The 27,000-nt window shown below is 52.0% G+C and overlaps 1 protein-coding gene across 1 annotated transcript; it reads right to left on the bottom strand.

Annotated features, from left to right (window-relative positions):
- Positions 1 to 56: 56 nt before the first annotated feature.
- On the bottom strand, positions 57 to 26,562 carry MPP3 (MAGUK p55 scaffold protein 3). Its single transcript, XM_081218284.1, has 18 exons — positions 26,500 to 26,562; positions 25,238 to 25,294; positions 24,876 to 24,994; positions 23,254 to 23,334; positions 22,878 to 23,015; positions 19,727 to 19,808; positions 18,078 to 18,163; positions 16,611 to 16,685; positions 13,383 to 13,579; positions 11,471 to 11,535; positions 10,038 to 10,058; positions 9,436 to 9,477; positions 8,131 to 8,295; positions 7,956 to 8,036; positions 4,866 to 4,959; positions 4,541 to 4,649; positions 2,681 to 2,803; positions 57 to 642 (listed from the first exon to the last, which is right to left on the bottom strand). Exons 2-18 carry the CDS (start codon positions 25,260 to 25,262, stop codon positions 466 to 468), a joined length of 1,680 nt encoding a protein of 559 aa, XP_081074410.1. The 5' UTR covers positions 25,263 to 25,294; positions 26,500 to 26,562; the 3' UTR covers positions 57 to 465.
- Between the last annotated feature and the right edge of the window lie 438 nt (positions 26,563 to 27,000).

Here is a 27,000-nt window from a genome sequence, read left to right as displayed (position 1 = left end):
TCAACATTTTAGTGCCTGAAGACAGGGGAACTTCAATTGCATGGAAAATCCTCTTGGGTAAAACAACTCAACTTCCAACAAAGCTGGATACATGAAGTGTCACTCTGTTTATAAAGCTTAAACACCTCTGCAAATTGGTACTGTATACATTCACCACCACCACCCCCCCAAAAGACAGTGGCTACTCAACTTTGGTACAGAGAATCAGGGTCAACTTGCCTGTGATACTTTAATGAATGACATGTGTTATTTTGTGATATGCTCCCTTTCGACTTGTATTTTCGGCTCCAAAGGGGTGCAGTGAAAAGCCACAGACAAAAACGACTCCCCACATAGACTCTTCTTGATGATGGAGTTTATGGAAAATTCTGCCCTTCTCACTCAAGATTCCTTGATGGTAACATGGGGGAGCCCGGACCAGGTGGTCTTCCAAGTCCCTTCCAACCTGGATGTTCTAGGATACAGTTACCTGACCCAACTAATAGGTACCCAGTGAGTTTCCTTGCTCAGCCTCTCTAAGAGCACTCTGAGCTGGCTGTACGCACTCTGGAGGTCCTCCTTCACCAGCACAGCATCTACCAGGTGCCCGTAATGCTGGTCTATGAAGGCAGCAGAGGCGGCCATCTCTTGCTGCTCCTCATCCTGCAAGGAAAAGGGGCAGTTAGGGAACAACTGCGTTGTTCTCCCCCCAAATAAGAAACCTACAGCCTTTGTCTTGGGCAGTGTTCCAACTTCTAATTTTTAGGTGATGAGTGGATGACTATGGCCCTTGAATAACCAACTGGGTACACAAGAACAGAGCATAGTGATGCTAGCCTGCCAAACTTCCAAGAAAGTTCATGGGCGGCAGCCATAATCATTGTTTAGTCATGCACAAGATATCTACTGAGGACCTGTTAACTGCGTGCGAGCCATGCTTTGGGCGGATGCTGACTCTATGTCTGCGTGTCTATATACGTCAATATCACACTTCCTGTCCGAAGGTACTTCCAAACTAGCAGTACTATTGTGTTGCATGGCAATTTGGTTAAGTAATTACAGGAAAGAACTAAAAATAGTATTCACTCTATAAAAGCAAAGCAAGCATTTCTGGAATCAACTAGGGGAAAAAGAAGGAGAATAAGTAACTCAAATGCCCTCTGAAGACTCCTAAATTCATCAGGTAGAACTCAGTTCTTCTTTTCATTTCCTCAAACCAGAGCCAAACATTAGCACGGTTGACAAAGTAGAGATATTTAAGAAAGTGCTGGGACAACCCTGACCCAATCCCCCATTTCCTTAGGATACCTGGCTTCTTTAATCACATTGCTTTCCTGACACCTAACCCTAAGGTCTAGACAGCCAATGATCCCTCCTTTACCCAACCTACCCAGTGTTTTGTTTGCTTCTTCATTCAAAAATACCTCTAGTAAGTAGAATTTCAAGCAGGTAGTTCACTGACTATTAGCTTGGGTTTTGGAAGAAAGGAAAGTGGCAGGATCCACTCTGAGTAAAACTGCAAAGTGAAGTTCGAGGCTGGCACTCACCCACCTCCCTTTCTATCTCCTTCCAGTCCCCTGCTGCCTTCTTGCCTCTGCTTCTAGGGGCTCAGTGTTTTTATGCTGCCGTGGAGGGGGTGAGCTGTCTTCCCCTAAAATGACCCACATTCCAAAATATTCCCTCCCCCCCTCTGTCACCAATCAAAACCAGACTCCTACTTTAGTGAGAGCATCCATACTTTCAGAAAATATGTTCTAAAGGTCTAGGAAACAGTTTTTGCACGCTGCCGCAGACAGAAGAGACCTACGGGAAGGCTTAGATAACTTCTTCTCCTTACTTCTTTCCCCCAGGATGGAAAAACCTAGATTAAATTGGGCAGAGCTTCCCAATTCTATATGGTATCTTGCAGGGCTCCTCTCCTACTCAAAAGCACCCTGCAGTGTCCCACTGCTGCCCCTGGGTCTCCCATCCCACGTCCCCCACCCCTTACACACATATATCCTATAGACTGTCTGCCGCTACTGGAGTTTCCCCTCCTCCAGGTACCCTCATTGTTCATCCTGGAAGCATTTATCTATTTAAGAAATTATAGAAGGAACATTCTTTTGCCCCTAAATCCCTCAATCTTCCTAATAAATATCTGCCTCTTGAAAGAACTCAAGTAAATCTCTAATGGAGTAAAATGTGTGGCATTTGTTTTGCAGCTGTCAGTCCCCCAAACCCTTTTCCTGCCCTGTAAAGGTGGAACTCAACCACCTGCAACTTCAGCAAGAGAGTCAGAGTCCTGAGCAGCCCATAGGAAAGATTCCCCCATGATGCCCCTTGCCTCCATCTTGGATTAGCTTGCTGGATCTGAAGTTGGTGTTTCAATTAAAAATTATTTGGGTTTGGCTTAGGAGTTCAACAAATTTTTGTGGTATGTCACACTCAGATCAGGTGCCTGATAGATGTCAGTCCCTTAACTTTCCAACGGGGTGCTTATGTGAGGGAGTGCAGGGTGGGGAACCCAGGCAAAGCCACTCCTGTGTGAATTGGGAGGCACTTCTGGCTGCCCCACCCTGAGTCTTCAGACCACACGACCATCTGAGTCTGGCCAACAGGCAAAATGGAAAGATGGTCTTGTGTAGAAGGTATGGGCACCCACATGCGGCTAACGGCCCTTTTAGGCCTTCGGAAGAGAAATGATCCACTTTAAACTTACAAGTGGGGCTGCTGCACCCTCACAAGCTGGGGACATGGGTGGCGTCTTCCTCTTTTCCTGAATTGCAGGCTTTACAAATATAACGTAGGGTTTAAACTCTGAGGTCCTCAGTTGTTGCAGTGCCTGAGAAAGAAAGTTCAGGAATATTAGATACTTTGAAAATATTTTATTGTGAAACACACTTCTTGAATACTCAGTAATGGTGTGCTTCGTCACATAACCCCAATGGCAAAGGTCCTGACTATATGGTCATACGACAGTGGCCTTCATCCGTGCAGACCACCTGCTCATTTTCCCTTCCTTCACTATGATGCTGGCCTCAGCTGGACCCTGGAGGCTCACTTGCCGAGAACGGAGGTCCCAAAGCCTCCGCTCCGAGAGTTGCCATTTTTCTCAGCCCTGACTACCCTCCACCAAGCTCTGATCAGCCTTCGTGCACCCTGCTCTGCCCGCCTCGTCCTGACGGAAGAACCAGCAGGATTTAACGTGTGTGTCTATTTCGTCAAACGTCATCCATTTGGACTAATGCAAGATCTGTGCTATCACCCAGGCCTCCTTATGATATTCAAAGAAGAAAAGGTTTGCCAAGCAAACGAAGAGACTAAGAGATGCCTTGAAGCAAACTGTAAAGACTTTAGAAGGTTTCAATATGCAAATCGTCCTGTTAATTAGTGCATTTTACTTATGATGTAAGGGCCTGTATTTGGAAGCACTGGTATTAAACTGCTATATGTACAGCTTGCATCCCCTCTAAACCAATAAAATCCCTTTTCAAAAAAATTTTTGGGGGGCTTCCCTGGTGGCGCAGTGGTTAAGAATCCGCCTGCCAGTGCAGGGGACACGGGTTCGAGCCCTGGTCCGGGAAGATCCCACATGCCGCGGAGCAACTAAGCCCGTGCGCCACAACTTCTGAGCCTGCGCTCTAGAGCCCGTGAGCCACAACCACTGAAGCCCACGCGCCTAGAGCCCGTGCTCCGCAGCAAGAGAAGCCACCGCAATGAGAAGCCCTGGCTCGGCAACGAAGAGTAGCCCCTGCTCGCCGCAACTAGAGAAAGCCCGCACGCAGCAACGAAGACCCAACTCAGCCAAAAATAAATAAATAAATAAAATAAATCTATTAAAAAAAAAAAAATTTTTTTTTGAAATTCGGACTTTTAATTTCCACTACCCACTCCCAGTAAGTCCAAGTTAGTGAGGGTTTTCCTTTCTGGACATAAGGTGCTTTTTGGAATCCGTCTCAAGCCAACTTCTGTAAAATAAAGCCTACAGTTTATGTCATCAAATCAGAGCTCAGCCCCTATTGAGTTCAAGGCTTACAAATTTTTCTCAAAGACAAGGTTAAGAGGACGGTTAAGCCCCTGTGGGGTGTTCAGGACTGGAAATGTCTCTGAAGCACTTTACAGGGTCAAGTCTGCCCTTTTTCCCTTTCAAAGTGCTCACCTGACCACCTCCCTCGGTGGTTCTCTGAGTGGTTCTCTGATTTCACTTGTCCTCGTCCGGGAAGGGATGGCCCAGCTTCCAACTGGTGCATTTACATCTAAGTCCCTGACCGTCAGGTCATAATGGACCAGTCGGTGCCACCATCTCCTGCATGATTTACTCCATGCAGAGGTTACTATCTTGGGCCTGTGGGCCACCAAGAGGGTCCCTCTAATTCATGTCATTTTTGTGTACAGAGGTGCACATTTTGGGGTACAAAAGCTTTCATTAGATTCTCAAAGGTAGACCCGAGGAAATATTAACCTCCAGTGCTCTGGAATAAAAAGTCCCTGGACTAAGGTCGAATGTTCTGTAAAATGTACAACCCCCTAGTTTATAAATTCCATGAACAGGAAATGCCAAACTGGCCCAGGAACTCACATCTGGCTCCACGTCCACCAAACACACTTTGTTTTGGGCCATCACAACCTGAATGGCTTCCAGGCTGGTTCCATAGAGGTTTTCCTTATATTCACCATGCTCCAGGAACCTAGAACAGCACCACAGGGGAAAAGGCCTTCAGCTGCTGAGCTTGCCTGAATTAACACAGAAGGTGGATGGCCCACCATGACTCCCCACTCCTCCGCCCACCCTCTGCTTCCCCTGACTTTTCCAGAAGCCCTCCCAGAAGGTCAAGTGGAAGACCGGACAGATGCAAAGACACACAGCTGCACGGAGGCCCCACCGGTCCATCAAGGAAACATACTTGTTGTGATGCAAGTCGGCCTCAAATGCTTGCTTAGAGACGAAGTGATATTCCACCCCATCCTCCTCATGGCTCTTCCTGGGCCTGGTGGTATCTGTGAAAGAGAGGAGGAGGGTAGCTGGGCAGAGATGTCACAGCACAGAGAGCCTGTGCCCTCGTTCCTGTCCGGAGCCGGTCGCTGATCTGGGTACAGACCCCCCACTTCCCTCCATCGAGGGTCCCTGTGTGCAGGCACGGCACTGACCTGCACGGCAAAAGGAGGGCAAAAGGAGGCCTCCTGTTTTGCAGGTGAGGAAACAGAGGTGCAGAGGTCAAGCACCCCACGGCTGGGAGGAGAGCCGGGTCGGAACGCTCTCTGTCTCAGGCCAAGTGTACGCCCTTAACCACTCTGCCGAACTGCCTCACTGATGCTGTGGCTTTTAAAGAATCGCCTAAGGAATTCCTAGTCCTCTAGGTTTTATTTCCTAATTGTTTTTCTTTTTGAGAGCCAAGGGGGCAAAAACTCAGTTGACCCTGCTGTATGTTTTTAATTTTTTATTCAATTATTTCTCATCTGGGGAGGAAAGGCATGAAGACAGAGTCCCCTTGTGGACTAGATGTTTCCGCAAGGCTGGCTCGCACATAATTTTTTTTAAGTAATTAATTTATTTATGGCTGTGTTGGGTCTTCGTTGCTGCGTGGGCTTTCTCTAGTTATGGCGAGCGGGGGCTACTCTTCGTTGTGGTGCGCGGGCTTCTCACTGCGGTGGCTTCTCTTGTTGCAGGGCACGGGCTCTAGGCGCGCAGGCTTCAGTAGTTGTGGTTCACGGGCTTAGTCGCTCCGTGGCATGTGGGATCTTCCTGGACCGGGGCTCAAACCCGTGTACCCTGCATTGGCAGGCAGATTCTTAACCACTGCACCACCAGAGAAGCCCCCCTCACACAATTTTTAAACACATAGTGTTTCCCCTCTGATTTCCATAATAGAATCAAGGCACGCACCTCTGGGGAGAATCAGATCCTCCACAGGACAAAAACACATGCGAAGCCACACACAGCTTTTTCCAGAGCATTCCAAAAGAAAAGAAGGGGTCTCACAGGACAGTGTTTTCTCCCTTGGGGGCCACCCAGGGGATGCTCTGTGAACCGTGTGACATCTTTGTCCAACCTCTGGCAGAGTTGCTAGGGTCACCTTTTCTGACCATGTCCTTGCTTTAAAACTTTTATTCACCCACTGATTACATTCTAAACACCTTAGATGAGTATATGAGACCCTCTTAACCAACCCAGCCTCCCACTCAGCTCACCTCCCCCGACATCACCCACACTAACTTCCCCAGTCCCTCCCATTGCTGTACTGGGTCATATTTTGTCCCTTTGCACATGCTGTTCCCTTGGTATAGAGAACCCTTCCTTCTCTTTCTGGAAAACTCCTACTTACTCTTCAAAACCCAGATAAAAGTCACTGCTGCTGGGAAGCCTTCCCTGACTCGCCCGGTTCCTAATAGCAGGGAGAAAGTCACCTATCTGTGGGATGTCTGGAAGCAGGTAGGTCTAGCCATCCAGGTACCCCACCCCCAGAGGATGGGTCTGGAAGTTTCTGAAGGATCCATGTGTGAACAACTTCCACACATCCTGTTTCAGTCCATCTCTTCAGCCTAGAAGGCTGTGGGCCCCCCAAAGTTCTCCCAGGTCCATCACAGGTGCTTCCAGAATGGCCTCCCCAACCCCCCATGACCCTGCCACCACATCCTGCCACTTCAGGTAGGATTCTGGAAGACAATTCTCATAACCCATAGACTGAGCTATGAGCCCTGAGGCCCAGGGGAGTGGTACGGCAAAAGAAAGAATACATAGGTGCGCTTCCTCAGAATACTCCAGGAAGGTCCCATTACTGCCACCACAGCATCCCTTCTCAGTGGCCATCAGGTGCCCACATTGTATCCCTCTGAGGAAGAGGACTGAGAGTCTCAGAAAGGAACAGCCAAGGACAGGAAGTGGCAAGCAGCAGGTGAGAGGCTGTTGTGTGGCCTAAGAATATGACTGTGGGGACTTCCCTGGTGGCTCAGTGGTTAACAATCCTCCTGCCAACGCAGAGGACACGAGTTCGAGCACTGGTTCGGGAAGATCCCACATGCCACGGAGTAACTAAGCCCGTGCGCCACAACTACTGAGGCCCACACGCCTAGAGCCCGTGCTCCGCAACAAGAGAAGCCACCGCAATGAGAAGCCCGCACACCGCAACGAAGAGGAGCCCCCACTCACCGCAGCTAGAGAAAGCCGGCGCGTAGCAACGAAGAACCAACACAGCCAAAAAATAAATTAAAAAAAAAAAAAAAAAAAGAATGATACTGGGGCAGGTTGCCTGGGTTTGAATCTTGGCTCCACCACTTACCAACTGTGTGACACTGGGCAAGTTACCTAACCTCTCTGAGCCTCAGTGTCTTCCTCTGCAGTATGGGATGATGACGATCCTCTTCTCAGGGATACGGGGAAGGCTGACCAAGCTACTGCACATAAAAGCTCTTGGTAGAGCTCCTAGCACTCTTCAGTCTCCTCATCACACTCAGAACCAGGACCTCTGCCTACTGGGTTTCAGCATCTCCAGCTGCCTCTGGACTCAGGAGTGTACATAGCCACCCTGCCGGACTGGATCCAGCTGCAGGCAGAGTGCCTGAGCAACACTGCTCACGGGCTCTCTGGCTTCCCCAACCTACTATCTTGCCCAAGCAGAGAGCAGGGGCCATAGGAGTCAGAGCCATTGGGAAGAGGAGGCTGAAATACACCCACTGCTGGGGGCCCCTTGGTGTTGGGCTGAAGTTGTCACCTTACCTGCAATGAGCTCTAGACCCACCTCTCGTCCCAGGCAAGAACCAGGCAAGTGGTCCTCCAGTTACTGCCCCAGAGGGTCCTAGTGGACCACTGAGAGTGGGGCTCTTCCCATCACGCCTAGGTCCCCTGATGTGCCTATAGCAGGCAGTGCCTGGCGGTCCTTCAGACCCAAAGTAAGGATGAAGATGGATACATGGAGTCAAGTCCCCAAGAAATATTCATGTGCAGACATGCTTGCACACACACACACACACACACACACACACACGGGCCCTCTTACGTGGAACGGCCACACCAAAGTGCTGTGGGTTCTCTGCCACCACTTTCTGCTTCAGCTCGTGCAGTCGGGCTCCCAGAGACCCTGGGAAACAAAGGGAAGGCTGCAAGGTCCCTGCTGAGCTCCCTCCCCCCCACTCCAGGGAGGAACCAGCCCATTCTCTGGAGACGTCACCTACCGATCAGAACCACCAGGCGGGGCTGCTCACCAGGCTGGTGCTGGTACCTGGTCACCTCCTCGTAGGTCGGCAGCTTCGGAGACTCAGCCACTGTGGATGTCTTTCCTTCCTGCGGGCTTCCCAGTCTCTCCCTGCGGCCCAGCCGGAAGCTCCTCCGAAGACCAGCTTGGGGAGAAGGGCAGGGGGACACTGCGGCATTTGTCCGAGTATCTCCCTACCTGGTCAGACCTGGAGGTGGGACTGAGACCCACGGGCCTCTCCCAACCACCTCCTGCTACAGGAAGGGGTTGATCAGGACGTACAGTAATATGACGAAAGTGTGATTGCCTGGCATCCAAAATTTAGGGTTCAAGGCTACTGTTTTACTCGGTATGTGACTGACCTCAGGCAAGTCATCACCCCTCTGCGCCTCAGTTCCCTTATCCATGAAAGGGAATCCAAATCTACAAAGGCAATGGGTGCTCCTAGATTGGATCCTGGATCAGGGGAAATGCTCTAGAGGACATTATTGAGACTACTGGCAAAATTTTGATATGAACAGCATATTAAATAATAGAATTGTATGCATGTTAAATTACCGGAATTTTTTAAAAAAATAAATAAAATAAAAAATAAATTTCCAGAATTTGATAATAGCCCTGGGTTGTATAAGAAAAATGCCCTTGTCCTCAGGGGACACATGCTGAGCTATTTAGGGGTGAAGGGACATGACGTCAACAACTCTTACATGACTCAGGGGGGAGGGGGTTAAATGTGTACACGCAGAAAAAGGGAATGATAAAGCTAATATGGCAAAGTGTTAACATCCGGTGAATCTGCGTGTAGAGTATAAGGGAGCTCTTTGTACAATTCTCACAACTTTTCAGTAAGTTGGAAATTGCTTCTGAATGAAAAGTTTAAAAACTCTTTGCCTGTCTCTAAGGTCTTTGAAAAGATTGACCAAAATAAAAGAAGTGAAGGTAATTTGGAGATTGACAAAAGGCTCCATTGCTGTACAGGGGTGGCAGAGACGCTGAATAAACTACAATTGAGATTATGGTAATAATAAAATCAGTATTCATGTAGGGGTCCTGCCACGGCACTGCTCCCAGTGGCTGGGTGACAGTTGGGGTGCGGGACCCCAGGCCTGGGCAGGCTCAGCCCAGCCTCTGGCAGACACAGACTGAAGGAAAACGTGGGTCCCACAGACTCAGCTGCGCTTGAGGGGTTCCTGGGCTCGGATCACCTCTCCCTGACCCAGGAGCCCACGGTGGTCTGTGCATGGGCGGGGGAGGGGGTCTCGGGGGGACAGCCCCCATTACTTACCCACATAGTGTCCTTTGAAATATCCCTCACAGTCACAGGTCTCTGGGGACCAAACAGAGAGAGGGAGGCCAGTGAGCCATGCTGGACACACGCCCCAGCCCCGAGGTACCCAGGCCCCGGATGGCCAGGCAGAGCCCTCTGGGATGGAGTCTCGGGGGGCCCAGGACAAATGCCATGTCCCGGCCACCCCAGGTAAACAAGTTTCTCTGTTTCACCCAGTTCTCCATGCTTAGGCCACAAACAGCCTTTCCAGGCCTGGCTGGGGTTCTGGGCCAGCAGACCTCGTTCCAGCCCCTCTGAGTTCGGATCAGTGAGAATAAGGAGGGGAGATTCACTCGCCCTGCCCTACCGCTACCCAGCCAGGTCACGTGGTCAGCCCAGCCAAAGTCCGGGGAGGGCCGGGCCCCACGTCCCCATCAGCTCTGCATGCCTCAAGGAGCAGGTCGGTCTAGCTGGCAGAGCAGGGAGAGGGGTGCCAGGAGCCAGAGGGGCACAGCGGCCCCAGAGCGGGGTGGCAGAAGGCAGGACAAGCCCCTCCAGCCCCAGACAGTCTACAGAAAAGGGGCCTGTCCATGCGCACAGGCGACAAATACCGGGCCTACCTTTGTCACAAGGCTGATCATCTGCGGTTTGCACAAAAGACAGATGGAACAGCGTTAGCGGAGGGGAACCGCGAGGCCCTGTGGCCCAGAGGCAGCCGCAGCCTCGGGTGCCTCAGGAGCCTTCCATCTGTCCCCTTTCTTTCCTCCAACAAACCTGTGATCTGAGCTGCGGTGCATTATTAAACCAAGACTTGCCCTAATTGGTCCTCCTGTGTGTGTGTCTCATTAGCGGCCCAAAGAAAGCCAGATCTTCACTGGCATAAGCAGCCTCGGGGCCAATTTACTCAGAAGCCCCTCCGACTTGAGAGCAAGTCTGGAAAGGCGGCTGCTGGCAGTGGCCACCCAGCCAAGGGAGCAGCTCGCCCTAGGACGCCTGCAGCGGAACCCGGACCTGCTCTCTCTTCTCTTGGGTTTGAGACTCTCCTGGGCAAATGCAGGTGCCAGACGACAGAGTGGCACAGCGCAGCGCTGCAGGCCAGCTGTGCTCCATCCATCTGGCATTGTTCTGGCGCCCCACTTGGTTCCAAGCCCCCCCCTTCCCCCCTTCCCCCTGACCCCCAGCTAGGGAGGCCATACCCTGGGGAAGCTTCCTCTCCATACGGGGCTCTAACCTGGGGGCTCTGATCACAGGCCCTCTGGAAACCTGACCCCAGCCCCACTCCCTTGACTTCATGAGCCTCTGTTTAACCATCTTGGCAAAAGGGATGCCCTGACTCCACTACTACCCAGGGCTGCTGTGAGGATTAAAAGGCAATAAGGTAGGTGAATGTGTTTTCTAAAAGGTAAGTGATGCACAGAGTAGGGTTGCTAGACAAAATACAAGACACTCTGTTCAATGTGAATATCAGATAAAAAACAAATAATTCCTTAGTATAAGTATGTCTCAAATATTGCACGGGATATACTTATACCAAAAACCCATTCATTGTTTATCTGAAATTCGAATTTAACTGGGCAGCCTTTATTTTTATTTGCCAGATTTGACTGCTGACTCAGAGGCACGGGATCGCTCACAGCCATCTCCATTCCCTTCCAACATCAGTGGCTCTTAAAACTGTCAGGGTCAGAGAGCCCCTTGGGGATCTAATGAAAGCTGTGGAGCCTCTCCCAGACACAGACACACAGATACACAACACACACACAGTTTGCACAACATTTTGGGAGTGGTGTTACCATGTCCCCACAGTGTCATCTATGGGCCCCCAATATAGTAACTCCTCTCCAGGGAATAGCTCTCCGCAACCTACCCCCATTTCCCTTCCTCATCCCTCTCCCCATCCCCTCCTCCCTCAGGAGGCCTGAGAGCTCAGACAGGACCCTCGGTGCCCCCTCCAGCCCAGCGCTTGCTTCTTCCCCACACGAAGCCCCAGAGCCCTAACCCCAGCCCCTCCCTGAACTGCTTCCCTGAAGTGCCATCCTGCCAGTCTACTCACACGGGGGCTTCTTGAGGCTCTGGGGGCTCGGCAGGGTGCCCGTGGCTCTCCGGTAGCTTAGTCGCCTGTGGGGACACAAGGGGATGGGCAGACCCATGAGCTGGACCAGAGTACCAGTCATAGGGTACCTTCTGGAAAACTCAGGGAAACCGAGGCCTGGAACCCACAGGTGGGGATAGCCTGGCACTCCAAGGGCCTCCTGCTTCACACTGAGTTCCAGTGAAGAGGGACATTTTCACAGGTTCTCACTGGTTCATGCGGAAGAAACTGAGTTCCTTGCTCTGAGAGAAGCTTTTCCAGCCCAAGATGGTCACACACAGGGCTACAGCCCAGCGCCCATGGTCAGCAGTTGGTCGTCACTTTCCCATGGCTGCTTCTCAAGGAAAGGAGGCCCCTTCTCCAAACTCACCCGGCCTCCCCAGCTCTGAGGAAGTTGGAAAACAGCAGAATGACTCCCCGGAGAAGCCGAGGGTGAAAGTGACCCGAATTTAATGCCCTTCCCCACCCACCCTAGCCCAACGGAGAGCTCAGCCTGGCACATTATTCAATGCGTCCCTAGGTGGAGAAGCAACCTCCAAGGCCTCTCTGAGCTGAGAAAACACGCAGGGCTCCTAGAGGTCTCTAGATTCCTACATTTAAATGCAGCTAAAGAGCCTTCCTTCCCCCAAGACCTGTGAAGCCAAAGATGCAGATGGGTCTGAGACTCCCCTGAGGCAATAAAGCAGCAGTTCTCAAACTTCAGCCCCTCAGAATCATCTGGAATATCTGTTAGAACACAGAGCTCAGAGTCTGCCCCTGAAGTCTCTGATTCAGCAGGTCTGGGGCAGGGTCCAGGCAGGGATTGGCATTCTAACAAGTTCCCAGGGAATGCTGATGCACCTGGCCTGAGGACCACACCAGGAGGGCCACTGAAACAGATGAACCCTGAGGTCTGCTGCTACAGCATCATTCCACACCCCAAAAATGGAAGAGGGCTACAAACCCCAGGAGAGGCTTGCAGGTGTAAGTGCCACACCTTCTGACCCAGGATTTACACTTTGGGCAAGCTATCCTAAGGAAACAATTTGAAATATAAGGAACAGTCTATGTGCAACATAATTATCTGCACATAGACTGTAGCAGTGAAACATTAGAGACAGCGTCAAAGTACAGCCACAGGGAGGAAGCAAAGTCACTTAGGTAGGACCCTTCCTCAATGAAGCCTTCCATGCTTGCCCGGATGAGGGCCAACCCTCCTGCTAGGACCTGGCGGGGCCTGGTGTCCTCCTCCCTCACACCCATCACATTTATATAAAGTGTTCGTCTGAGCCATGTGTGACTTTTCAGCTAAACTGTAAGCTCCTCCAGGGCAGAAACCATAGTTGCTGCCTGTGAATGAACAGTACATCTCCTGATGAAATATTATATTACCATTAATTAATAGTATAGAATAATATTATTCTAGAGTAATATAGGAAATGCTCATGTCAAAATGTCAAGCTACCAAAAAAACAAACAAACAAAAAAAGCAAGACCTCGAATTCTATGTGCACCACTCACATAACAGGCACAGGAAGGAAATAAATTATGTTATTTAGATAGTAGTGAGACTTTGGGTAATTTTCTTTTCCTCGTCCTCCTCTTCTGTATTTTTATATTTCATTTCTCAACTTGCCCTAAGTATGCATTATAAAATATACATTAATTTAATAACATAGATTTCCATAAATCAATATTTATTGAAATCTCAAACAGCCATCACCACTGATAATGGGAGAAAAAGAGCCAACACAAGCACAATTGGTACTTAGCCCAGAGAAGGACACCCAGTGGGCCCCTCTGGCTGTGCTGGCAGAGATTTGGGGCTTTGTCATGTACTTATGCCTCTGGCCACTCCAGAACCACATCCCCTTACAACACACCCCAGACCCACCTTTCCTGGAACTGCTTGGAGGGGATGAGGCCAGCTCGAAGGTTGGTGTCCCCCATTCTCTTGGCCTGCCACCACGTGGGGTCGTCCTGGCTCACCACTTCCAGGACCTGCCTGCGCTGGAAGGGCAGGCCTGCCTCCTGGCAGGGGATGGCCCGGTCCTCCCGAGGGTTGTAGTGGAAGAGGGCCCGCATGAACACCTGCAGGGGAGGGGCTCAGTGAGACAGCCCTTTGCTGTGTAAGCACAGATGTGTCTATGCCACACGGAAAACCAAAGGACAACCACCATTCACAATTAGGAAGAACAAGCAGCCTCAAGAATAGAAAGCTGGGACTTCCCTGGTGGTCCAGTGGTTAAGACTCCGTGCTCCCAATGCAGGGGGCCCAGGTTCAATCCCTGGTTGGGGAACTAGAGCCGGCATGCCGCAACAGAGATCCCGCACGTGGCAACTAAGATGCGGTGCAAATAACTATTTATTTATTTATTTATTTATTTATGTTTTAAAAAAAAGAAGAGAAAGTTAATCAGAAACCCACCGCACCGATTTTCTTAGTGTTCTTCAACCATTTTCAATGTCTCAGTTGGGAAATCCATCAAGAATCAGAAAATGAATAACTGGGCCCCATGAATTTCCCTTTCCAACCTAAACATCTCCTTACTGAGCTGTTCTGCTGTCCTTACAACAGCCTCTCAGCCTACACAAAGCAACTATTAGTCCCGGGAGCAAAAAGTAAAGTCAAGCACAATTTCTAACTCAAATGTTATTTCTGATATGCTAACTGCCCCTAATGATGTCAGCAGCCATGTGTAAATAAGTAATCTAGATGTTTTGATAAGAACACAAACATCAATGAAACTACTGTTACCGATTCCTCATCATCACTTTTCAGTGGGTAATTGACAGCTACATCTTTGACAGCTCAATCCTGCCTCATCTGTCACACACCTGGCCAACCCCCAACTCTCCCCTTTACCCTGAAGTCATCCCTCTAGAGAAGAGGATGGGAAGACATAGCATTTTGTCACACTCCTTCGTTCTCTTCTATAATTCAGTGGCATGGATTTATTTATTTCTGTTTCCAGATCATTACAGCCCAAAAACTTTAACAGCAAATAGGAAAAAAAAAAAAAAAACGGCCAGAAGGTTTCCTAAGACAAATCCAAATCATATTCCTTTATGTGCCAAGCAGAAAAGATGCAGTTTGACAACAGTAAGAAATTTCTGGCGATATATTATGAGGACAGATACCCTCATTTAGCCACAGATGTTACCAGGGTCCCAGGCACTCAGAAGAAAGCATAATCTTAAATGGCCAGCCCTGATCAAGCATCTAGCTCAAAGAAAAATATTTAGAAAGGATGGACTAAGAGACAGGCTACCCATTTTGTCCTATAGGAAAACCAAGTCCTCTCCCTGTATCGAGTTAGATCCTGCAAAAGCTGCATATGGAGACCATATTAGCTTGTCCCAGGAAGAACCACTTCCATTAGGTATTATGTGTGCCCTGTGATTCAACTGAAGGTGCGAATAAGAAACAGTCATATAAAGATGATTTCTTCATTTGCCATAAAAAACTGTCAAATACATTGTCCACTATTAGTCGCCATTCATCAAAATATTTATTGACATCTACTCTGTGCCAAGTGCTGTAATGTCCCATCTTTCATGTGGGCTGGGAATTAGCTTTCTTGAAAAACTGGCATGCTGCCTTCCATACTCTGATGAATTACGTTCATTACTGCAATTCATTATGTTCTCCTTTTTGCCTTGGCTGCTAGAAAGTGCAGATCCACATTCATTGGGAAATAAAAGTAATGCCCGCTTCCATCCCCCCTACCACCACTTCAGCTCAGGGCTTGACAATCTCTCACCTGGGCTTTCACAACAGACTCCTACCAGGTGCCCTGGCCCCGGTCTCCACCCTCCTTCTACTCACTGCCCCAGGGAGCTTTCTAAAACACAAATGTGGTTGTATCACTTCCCTCTTAAAAAAAAAAAAAAAACCTTTAAGAGCTTCTCACCGCCTATGGGGTTGTAACTTGGGCTGTGGGGGCCCCCCATATCTCCCGGGGCCTTACTTTTTCAGGGCACCCCAGGCTGACTGCCTAACGGCTTTCTCCAGCCACTGGGATCTGCTCTCCCCTAAACTGTCCGGCAGGAACTGCTGGGAATTAACCCCCGGGATGCAGCCTGGCGGGAGTTGGTGTACAGATCCCCCAGATCTCCCAGCTCTTGGGAGGGATGACGGAGGCACGATCTACAAGGGATGCCAAGCTCTGGAGCAGGATTAAGCTCTGGCTGCCCCCTGCAGTAACTTGCTGAGAACACACCCTTTGTTGCACTGGCTGCCTTCCTTTCCCCACTCCTGTACTGGTGTTTCCTGGGGTCACCTCCAAATTAACTATTTGTAGTCGAATCCGTGTATCAGAGTCGGCTTCTGAGATCCTAAACTAAGCAGGGATGATGCCAAGACCCTTAACAAAGCATTCAAGGCCATTCAGAAGGTAGCCTTGACCCACCTCCCCAGCACACCCCCCATCCTCCCCCTGGAGCCCCACCACCATGCACTTTCTCACTGACCCCCCCCACTCCTTTCTGCCGTATCTTTGAGCCCCCGCATATGCAGACCCCTCTGCCCGCCCTTTCCTCCACCTCCTCTTCACCAGAGAAGTCCCTCTCATCTCCATCTTCCTCAAGCCTCACTTCCAACACCCCTACTGCATGACACCTTCCAAAGGGCCTCTCACTCTGTACAGAATCTTTCCGAAGCACTTAATCACATAGCAAGGAGAGAATGGCTCCCCAGCCTCCCCTTCTGACCCAGGAATCCTTGAAGCTACTAATCATCCCGGTCTCCAGCATCTGGCTGAGCGCCTGGGCACAGAGGAGGTGCCCACCAAATGTGGGCTCCGCAAGGAATTAAACAAATGGCAGTTACTTAATTGGTCCCGAAGCCATAACATTTGGTATCTTCTCCTCTTCACGGTCCTGCTTTTCGACTTCAATTAGAAGAACCTCGTCTTTTATTAGTAAGCTACGTCAAATCCTGTTTAGAAGAGGCCGGGTACAGATAAATAAATCACTCTGTGACTGAATTACAGGTCTCTACTGAGCGCTTGTTCCGAGGACCAGACAGATGATCTCTTCCCGGATGACTGTTTCAAAGGCTGGGCTGGAGTCCGCCTCCCCCGCTACCCACCGTGCGCCACCGCCTCCAGCTCCCCCATACCTTGCTGTCCTTCAAGCGGTCCTCCTCCTGGGTGGCTGGGATGATTTTCAGGGTGATGGACCCCTGGGACTGCGCCTGAAAGGAAAGAGCACACAGCCGTATCACCTACCAGATCTAACCCTCCAGGACGTCACGTCTTACTTCCCAGATCTGGAAACACACGTTCAGAAACAAAGGGGACGTGCTGCCTCCCCTATGACCCACCCTTCTATGGTGGGAGCCGGCTGACTTAACTAAAGCGTTTTCATGCGACAAAAGGACAGAAGACTTAAAATGAGAACCCAAGGGCAATGCATGCGCCAAGTACAGCTCTCCATCCCCCTTGACCGCTAGTGCCCCAAAGGGCTGCCCGTCTTTCTTTTCTCTCGGGTTATTTTAATAACCTAGTTCAGTTTCATTTTCCTCCTTCCTGCCTGATTTGGGGCTAGTTCCCAAATAGCACTCCCTTCTGTGCTTGCATCTTCCCCAATCTCAGGCCACTGCTACCTTCCCAGGGGTTCCCCTCCCCTCTACTGGAGAGAGGCCCTGCACCCCATGTGGGGGGCCCACGGGAAGCACACTGTCAGCCCATGAGAGCACATCTCACCCAGTGCCATCCCTGGCTCCGCATCACTCTGGAACATGAGGAAGTCGGTGCCCAGAACAAGGGAAAGGGGAGTGGGGGCAGGAAGACTGAAGTGTCTGCCTGTAACCAGGACGCCCTACAGCAGGGGCCTTAAAGAGCGGGCCTCGGAGCTTCAGATCTCATCCCGTAATTGCCCCCCAAACCATCAGAAGTTAGCAAAGACTGTTGTGTTGGGACAGGATGCCTGAGGATAAAGAGGACAGGACTACGATGGGGGCTTTTTCTATAATTTCAGTTTTGACTTGAACCCCCAGAATGGACCGAGAAGGTGGTTTCCATCCCAGCACGTGACCCCCTAGAATCCCCTTGCGGTTGTAAAGTGCTGTATCCTGTTCCGGATAGTTACATCCTAACGATAACTATGCATTGGTTGAGAAACCATCCCTATCCCTGCTGGACAGGAAGGGAAATGGAAACTCAGACTGATTTGATGACTTGTTCAAGGTTACACAGCTGGAAAGTGATGCAGGCAAGATTCGAACCCAGGACCAATTGACCCCAAAGCCCTTGCTCTGCTGGGCTACAGCCTTTGACTCCATATTCCTCAGCCCTTTGGAAGAGGGGACCCTTTTGAGAGGGTCTTCCAGATGGGTCCTCGGGAAAGAAGGCTGGGGGTAGGGAGGACGGCTGTGCTGAAGAGGGGGCCTGAGAGAAGCGGGTGGTCTGGGCGCTCCTTTCCTCCTGTCCCCCACCCTCCATACAGGGCACTCTGTGAGGCCACTTGGCCTGCGGCCTCCCCGTGCAAACAGGGACACTGGGCCAGATCAGCCCTGGCTCCAGGAAGCGCCCTGCTCCGGGTTTCTGAAGAACCACCGCGTCCCCAGCATGCGCGCAGCACAGACCAGAATCTGGCTAATCTCGTCAGGCCGCTTGTGCAGGACCGTGATCCCGTTCACTTCCCGGAGCTCGTCTCCAACGTGGACCAGGCCTAGGAGACACAGGGGCTGACCGTCAGCACGGGAAGGGGGCTGAGGTCCCCAAAGCAGGGAGTTCTGGGTACCGCTGGCACCTGCCTGCGGAACCCACTGCAGGGGAGACGCGATGTTTAAAGACAGTGGACGGGACTGGGATGAACTGAGTTCTCACAGGGTGCCAGATGCCTCACCTGGCATCCCAGTCTCACAACCACGCGGTGAAACCCCCGGTTTACAAACTGGCAGCTGAGATCCAGAAAAGAGATGCAGCTTGCCCAAGGCCACACTGCTAAGAAAAAATGGAGCCAGTGCGCAGACGCAGTTACTTTGCTGTAGAAACCCTGTGTTCTTTCTGCTATAGCCTCTGCTTCTTTAAAAATAGCATTAACTCTTCACGTTCCTGGATGTACAGACCTAACTCCAAGAATGTCTTTCTCAAATTTTACACGAAAACTTAAGGGCACCAGGGAAGATTGTGTCAAGAGTGTTAGACACACCCGTCTGTGGGCCTCTGCTTTAATGACTAGCATCTCTGCATATCGGGCCCTGTTTACCACTCAGGTGGACACTGGCCCAGAAGCAGCAACAGCATCCAGAAGGCAGTAAAAGGTACAGAGTCTTGGGCCCACCTGAGACTTGCTGAATCCGAATCTGCATTTTAACAAGACACTCAGGCCATTTCCATGCTTGTTAATGTTTGGGAAGCACTGGTCTCGGGGTCCCACCACAATGATCCCCAGACTTCTGGGGCAACACTCCCCTATACCAGGAGATTTGCCTCCCAATTTAGTTCCTCCATATACCAGAGATTCTTTTTTTTTTTCCCCTGCATCGGCAGGCGGACTCTCAACCACTGCGCCACCAGGGAAGCCTAACTTTTAATTTTATATTGTAGTACAGTTGATGAACAATGTTGTGTTAGTTTCAGGTGTACAGCAAAGTGATTCAGTTATACATATACATGTATCTACTCTTTTTCAAATTCTTTTCCCATTTAGGTTATTACAGAGTATTAAGTAGAGTTCCCTGGGCTCTACAGTAGGTCCTTATTGGTTATCCACTTTAAATATAGCAGCGTGTACATTTCAATCCCAAACTCCCTAACTATCCCTCCCCCCACCCTTCCCCTCTGGTACCATAAGTTCGTTCTCTAAGTCTGTGAGTCTCTTTCACACCAGTGATTCTTAACCTGTGCTCCACCTAAACACATCTGGGACATGAACACCCTCCCCTCAGTAACTGTGGCTTGTTAAGGCAACTGGGGTGCCGGAGAAGGGTGCCCCTGCCCCCCCCCAGTTAGGATTTACCCCAAGCTTAACTACCCCAGTCCTCAGGTTAAGCCAATGCTCAAACCTTTCTGATCCCCTCAAAGTACTCCATGCCTGAGATATCTCCGAACAACTAAATTTTCTACCGAGCTTAGGAGGGAGAAGAGAATTCCAGCCCCACTCCCAGAAAGCAAAGCACATCCCAAACAGGTGAGTGGACAGGAGAGGAAAAGGAGACCTGTGGCCCAAGGGGGCAGGCTGGGGGACCACGGCCATCATCTCAGCTAGGCCGGCACTGATGCCACTCACCGCTCCGGTCTGCTGCGCCCCCTCTCATGATCCTGGCCACCACGACAGCCCCTGAGTGCTCATCCCGCCGGATGGTGGCCCCCTGCATCAGAGACAGAGCAGGCAGGCTCCTGAGCAGCAGCCCCGAACCTCAGAGCCCGACTCTCTGGACCCAGCAAAGCCTCCCCCCGCCACCGCCCCATCCCTCCCTCTGCCACCCCAGGGGGCAGATCGGTGGACACCTTTCCAAGGCTGAGGATGAAATAAAACCCACATCTCAAATTAGTGCAGCACAGCACTTTACAGTTTAAAGACAGCAGGAGAATGCTGTCACTATCTCATTTGAGAGAAGAGGGACCGGGGCACAGAGAAGGAAAGCAACTTCAAGGTCACCCAGCTTTCTGTGATGCCACACCCACCGCTTTCTCTGTCGTACCGCAGCCCTGGCCTCTTGCAAAGACATTTAATAATGAGAATATGTGCCAGCAAATTCCCAACCTGCCTCTAACCAAGGACGGGGTTGCCAGGCCTTCTGTTATTGCCAAGGGGAACCAATTATGCCCCAGCCAGAGCTTCGGGACCAGGATGGGGCCCACGAAGCATGGCAGAGATGATATCTAGGATGAGAAAGGCACTAGCAAGCCCTCAATTTCGTGCACCACACAGACTGGACTGTGGCGGGGCAGGGCAGCCGTCAGGAGCTGGATGGCCCCGCCATTTACTAAGAGCACGTGCCCTTAGCGAGGAAGCTCCTTATCTTCTCTGCGACTGTTTCGTCTGGGGTGTGGGAAAGCATTGAATTCACATGGTTGTTGCAAGGTTGACATCAGGTAACGCACGCAAGGCACTTAGCGCACGGTAAGTGCTCGATAAATGCTAACCACTTGTTACTGGCTATAAATGCAAACCCACTGGCACACTCATTATTAATTTCATTCAAAGTCCGTAAGATAAATATTGCTGGAAAGAGAGACCAGCAGCTAAAAACCCTGCGGCTTCTTGCCACCTAGACTTTCAAATTTGCCAGCATCTCTATCCATCCTTTCCTCTTTTCCCCCATCTCAGGGGAGGGGCTCCTCCTGGCTAGGCTGCCCTCTACCCCCTTCCTCCCTCTTCTGCATTCTCAATGCCCCCTCCCCACTGGCTCCTTCCCCTGGCCCTAAAAATATTATCAAGTCTCTCCCATCATTAAAAAGCTGGCAACCCCATCCAGCAGCCACCGGTCTCCATTCCTTTGGAGCAAGCTTCTCAAAGAGGCAGTGTGCATCTGCTCTCTCTGCTTCCTGCCCTCTGAATCACTCCCCGCCTGCCTCGAATGCACCAGCAAAGGCACCGATGACCTGCCAGCTGCCAGCTCGCCACCCTCAGTCTTCTCTCTCTCATCTCCTGTCTGATTCACCCTCCCGCTGCAATGCTCTTAGCCTGAGCCCTGTGACACTTCTCTCCCAGTGCTTCTCAGTGACAATTTGTCTCCTTTGCTGAGTCCTCCTCTGTACCCCTTTTAAATGTTGATTAAAGGGCCAGGGAATACGCTTTACCCCGGTGGTCTCAACCTCTCGGGCGGGGTAGTAACCCCTCCTGGAAAATGGCAGCTACCAAGTCTGTATCTCTGCACATGTAAGCCTTCACCTCCTGGATATTTCCACTTGAGGGCACACGGGTCTCTTGAATTCAACGGACCCTAAGTTCCTCCTTATAATGGTCCCAGTGCCCACCCATCATCCTAGCGGGACCCCTGGGCCTTACCCAAGATGCCTCCCCAGACTCCTGCCCAAATTGGAGCAGGCACAAAGTGACATTAATTTTATTTCCGAAATATTTCTTGGATTTCTCTTCCCTCTTCCCACAAACCGAGGTCAAGCCCTGTTTCTGAACCTCAGGTATTTGGCTTCTACCCTCAAACTGGTCCGCCGCTTCTGGTCTCACCCTCCAGGCCACTTTCTACTTCATAGCCAGGGTGATACTTCTAACTGCAAATCTGGCCATTTTGTTCCTCACTTACAACCCTTCAATGGCTCCCCCCTGCCTTCAGGATCCAGCCAAGCAACTGTGTGTTGTGATCTGGATCTTTCCGCTCTCCCGCTGATCTGGCCTCGCCTCGGTCACACTTTACCTTCAACTCAGCAAGTTCCCTGAATATAGCAGCCCGTTTACCTTCCCATGGCTTTGCTCATGCAGTTCTATGGTGGAATGCCTTTCATCTTCCTCTTCCTTCTGGAAAACTCCTGTTCCTTTTTTTTTTTTTTTAGAATTCAGCGTGGGCATCACCTCTTCCAGGAAACCCCCAGTCACTACCTCCTGCGAACTCCCAGAGGGCAAGCACTAAGTCTTAATCCTGCCCGCACCCAACACAGAGCCTCGCACACGGGGGGTGGGGGTCACGATACGTTTGCTGAGTGGATGGATGACTGGCCCATTTTGAAGGTAAGGAAACAGAGGCAGAGGAGAACCCTGGTCCGTTTGCGGAAGCGGCTCATCTGAGGTCACTTGGTGAAAGTTGACAATAAAGAGGGCCAGATGTGGTATTCTCTAGGGCAAGCCCTCAATTCTCTGGACTGCCATTACTTCCCTCCATCTCATAAACAACTCTGTCCCTTTGCTCAGTAAATCGGTGCTGAACCAGGACCAAAATGATAACAATCTGTCAGCTGGGGAGAAGAATGGCTGCTGCCCTGAGCTTCCTTGGAATTCAGAACAAGCTTGGCCAATGTTTTCTGGAAAGGGCCAAATGTAAAGATTTTATGCTTTGCGGGCAACACAGTTTCCATTGAGTCTGCCGTTGCCATGTAAAGGCGGGGCCCCAGACAATATGTACATGAACGGGATGGCCGGGCACCAATAAAACTTTATTTACAAACACTGACAGTGGGCGGGGTTTGGCCCTTGGACCGTAGTCTGCCAACCTCTGGTTCAGAGCTGACGATCAGGGCTGCCCTGCACAGCTGTGCAGGTTCTTGACTGCACAAAGGAGCTTGACCACAGTGGAGGGAAGCTGTAATCACCCAGAGAAAGGGGTACTCTGCACACAAAGATGTCACAGGGACTAGTGGCAGCCCTGACAAAGCTGCCATCACTGGCTCCGAAGACTTCAGGAGGGTCCTTTCCGGGGTTTCTGGGTGGGTGGAGGTGGGAAACAGGGAGAAGGTGGGGCAGAGAGGTGGGGGCCACATACCAGGGGTTCCTTGTTTTTCACCAGGCGGACAATCTTCACTGATTCTTCATCAAAATCCTCGTCAATATTATCGGGCAGAGGGGGGAGAACGGGATCAAAATTCTTCTGGGCAACTGTGTCATGTACCATGAGCATGGCCTGTCAGGAAAGCAAGAGGAAAGAAGGGCTGGCCCTAGAGCTTACCTGGGTCTGGGGGACCTGGCCGGGCAGTGGTTTGGGGGTCTCGAATCTCATGCCAGAGAGACGACCACCCTGGACGCTGGCGCTGAGGAACGCTTGCTCAGAAATGTCCTCAGTCTCACGGCCAAGCGCTCCCTCCTGCCCTCATCCCAGGAGACACAGATGTGTGGGTGGCCAGGGACTGTGGCGTGACTACCCTGAGGTGAGGGGTGGACAGCAGCTGGAGCAGTTCCCTCTCGTCACTGTGCATGGAGGCGGCCTGCAGCTCCTCCATCACCTGGGGGAAAAGGAGAGAGAAGGCCACAGACGGCTGTGGGCGCTGCGAGCCTGCTGGGAGTCGCCCAGGGGAAACCCTGCTCCCTGGGCCTCAGACCCAAGGGCCCTCCCAGCCACTACTACAGCACCAGGGCGCGTTGGACCCTCAGCCACCCCAGGATTGACACTCCCAGGGAAATCACACCAGAGATCAGAGACCCTGAGCAGCCTCTAATCCTAATGGGAGCTAACTTATTAAGCTCTTCCTGGGTGTTGTCTGCCTTATGTGGATTAACTCTCACAAGGAACTAGATGCAGCAAAACTATTATTTTGCCATTTCAGAAGTGAGAAGTAAATGAGACAGGTTACATATCTTGCCCAAGGTCGCAAAGCTGGTAAGTGGCACAGGCAGGACTTGAACCTGGGCTTATTTGGCTCTATTGTCTGTGCCCTTCAACGCATTTTCCAGATGAGGAAATTGGGGCTCAGAGAGGTTGAGTCACTTGCTTATGGTCACAGAGCTAGTAGCAGAGGCAGAACTGAGCCTGGGAGCCTGGCAACCTAACCTGCTCCTAATGGCATTCCACAGCCAAGAAAGGCAGGGGATCTGCCCCGACCCCTCACTAGGCCATCTCCTGGGGTTATGTGAGTTTATTCAGAAGCCAGCCTTAGTAATCAACCGGGACAGTTTTTCCAACCATGCAACACAGCGGGCGGGTCCACAAGAAATGAGGAAGGATTCCTTGAAAAACCAAAGCCTGGAAATTCCCGGGCGGTCCAGTGGTTAGGATGCAGTACTTTCACTGCCGGAGGCCCGGGTTCTATCTGGGCCAGGGTTCAATCCCTGGTCGATCCCGCAAGCCACACGGGTACAGCAAACAAACAAACAACAACAACAACAAAACTCCAAGAAGTTGCAAGTCCCCGGACGCAGGACTTCACATTGGGCCTCCCCAAAGCACAGATACACAATGTGCGTGTTTGACCTGTTCTTGTCCCCAGTTCTCAACCGTTTGGGAACTGCCCTCATCTCACAGCTGGGGAAACAGACTTTCTCGGGAACACAAAGTAAGTGGGCGTCACCATGTCACCATGTTCCCTGGCCCTGTCCAAGACTCACGAGTTCCTCCCTGCCTATTAGGAAGCCCAGGGAGGAGGGGAAGGGGAGAAGATGCTCTTCACCTTGGGGCTCCCGAGTCCCGATGTCCCCTCACTAAGCAGTGGCATGCAGGCCAGATGAAGGAGCTACAGGTGGGAGGGGGGCTGAGGCCGTAAGGAGAAACCTGGGGCTTACATCCTCAGCAAGGGCCACAGCGCTGTGCAGAACGGGGGTTGGACTTTGCCTCTCGTAATAGCGAAGCTTCTCGTGAATCTGCAAAGACAGCCGATCTCAGGCTGCAGCCTCCCAAGCCAGCTGCCCAGGTTTACCCTGGACGTCACACAGCCCACCCACGGCTGTGGGGATGCCTGGGGCTGCAGACCGGGTCATCCATGGGGCAGCATAAGAGAAAGCCCTGCACAGTGGGCCAGTGAAGGCCTTCCCGGGGCAGGGGGGCCTTTACCTTCATTAAATAATTGAGGCTTTTTTCACTGAAAACATCCCTCAGGAAGCCCATCTCTTCCTTCTGGTTGGAGTCAGGTCTGAGCTGAGAGGTCAGTAGTGCCAGGGTTTCATGCAAACCTGAAGAGAGAGTAAGAAAAACACTGTATACCCAATGCAGTGGGCACTTCCTGCCCTGTGGGACCCCCGAGCAGACCTGCCAGCAACACTTCAGCCCTGCTATGTGCACATTTTCTCCCCCAGCTCTCATTCGCAAGGCTTGGAGCTGACACCGGATAGCAGCTGCTTTCTTTGCTGCCCCAGGTTGCTAGGCAGGGTCTTGCCTTCAAGACTGTGGCAGGTCCAGCCCCGGGAGACACTCACCAGAGTCCTCGGACAGCACCGGCATGTCTGTGCTGGTCAGATCTCTGCCTGTGGATTCTGGGGGAAAAAAAGGGGGGTGAAACTCCATCAAGCATATTCATTCAACAAACAGTGATTACACACGTACTGTGTCTGTCTGGGATCAATTTCGGGACTGAGGGGATGGGAATAAATAATTCTCTGCTCCGTTTTTTCAGAGAGGAAGGAAAGAAAACAAAGCTTTGCTGAGTGCTCCCAGTGCGTCAAGCATTGTCCTGGGTGATTTCATATGACATCTATCTTAATCTGTTCAAAGCCCTGAGGAATTGACACTAATATTCCTATTTTTCTGATGAAGAAACAGAGGCTTGGAGGATTCAGTAAATTGTAGGTCAGAATCCATACTCGATTGGCCCTTCCAGGCAGGTCTCAGAGATGAGAAGTGGCCTCTGCCTGACAGTGGGTCCTCTCCTCCACAGCGCACCCCTCCCCTGTTACCTTCTAAGGGGCCTCACTCAAGTCCCTTGACTGTCAACAAGTACCTGGCTGGGCCTACAAGCCCCTCCTCCCCCGCCATCCCCAAGCCCCAACCTAAAGGGAGCCTGCCGCCAAAACAGAGCGTATAGAGAGGAGGTGGAGAGATGAGAGTCGGTGTCTACTCTGCCGGCGGGGGGAGCCCTATCTCGGCGGGCCCCCCGACGTGCTCTGCAGCACGTGGACCTCAAAAAGTCCTCCTTCAGAAGGAGATAAGGAGGGTAATGATTGATTCATTCCGCAAACATGGAGCCAGCCCCACAGCGCCCGCCCGAGCCCCGCTGACACCGAGATGCATAAGAATGGTCCCCGGCCCTCCAGCCAACGCCGCGCCCCCCTACGCCAGACTCATCCTCTGGCTCCTTCTAGCTGTGACCCCACTCCCCCAGGCAGCCAAGCAGAGACTCCAGCTCGCTTTGGGAAGGAACCTGTGGGACCAACAAGGAGCGCGGCTGGGCGAAGGCGAAGGCGAAGCGAGACCTGGGGGACGCTCGGGGCGGTCTCGGAGGATGCGGAGCGGCAGGAAAAGAGATGGGCTCACGGAGCAGGGGGTGGGTGCGGAGAGGAGGCCAGGGGCCGAGGGGCGGGGACTGAGCCCCCCCCCCCCGCCGCCTCACCATCACCAAGCTGGGGGCCCCGTGGGCCGCGTGGCTGCCTGGGCATGAGAGGCTGGGTCTCAGCCCATCCTCCCCTCCCGCCCGGCCCCTGCGGCTCCGAGCCCCTGGTCCGTCCTCCGCGCGGGTTCCTACCTCGGCGCGCCGGGATCTCAGCTCCAGACCAGGAGCCGCGCGGGTGCCGGGAGTCTCGGCCGCCGCTGGCTCCGCCTCCCCGGCCCCTCCCTGCCACGGCCGCGCTGGCGGGGGTGGAGGAGCCGGAGGAGGCGAGACACCGGGAGGAGGAGGGGGAAGGGGGCGCGCCGGGAGGAGGGGGAGGAGCGGAGGGGCCCCGCGGCGTCTGGCGCCGCCAGCCCTCTGCCGGCCCGGGCTCCGCTCTCCTGCGTCGTACCCCCTCCTCAGTGTCCTCCCACCCAAGCCACGAGGAGCTCCCTGCCTTGTGTCCCCCACCCGGGCACACAGCCAGCCTTCCCTCCCCCCCCCATAGCCTGCACTTACCACCCCCACCCCACCCCCGCGTGCTGAAAGGTGGACGCTTGCTTAACGCAGAATTCGGTGTTGCAAACATTTATTGCGCGCCCTCCAAGTGCCAGGCACTGTGCCAGGGGCTGGGGGTTCCGAGACCACCAAGGCAGA

This window comes from Mesoplodon bidens (assembly GCF_964165515.1).
Source record: "Mesoplodon bidens genome assembly, chromosome: 19".
Lineage (NCBI taxonomy): Eukaryota > Metazoa > Chordata > Mammalia > Artiodactyla > Ziphiidae > Mesoplodon > Mesoplodon bidens.
The sequence above is the reverse complement of the archived record's forward strand: the minus strand, read 5'-3'. Positions and strand labels throughout refer to the sequence as shown.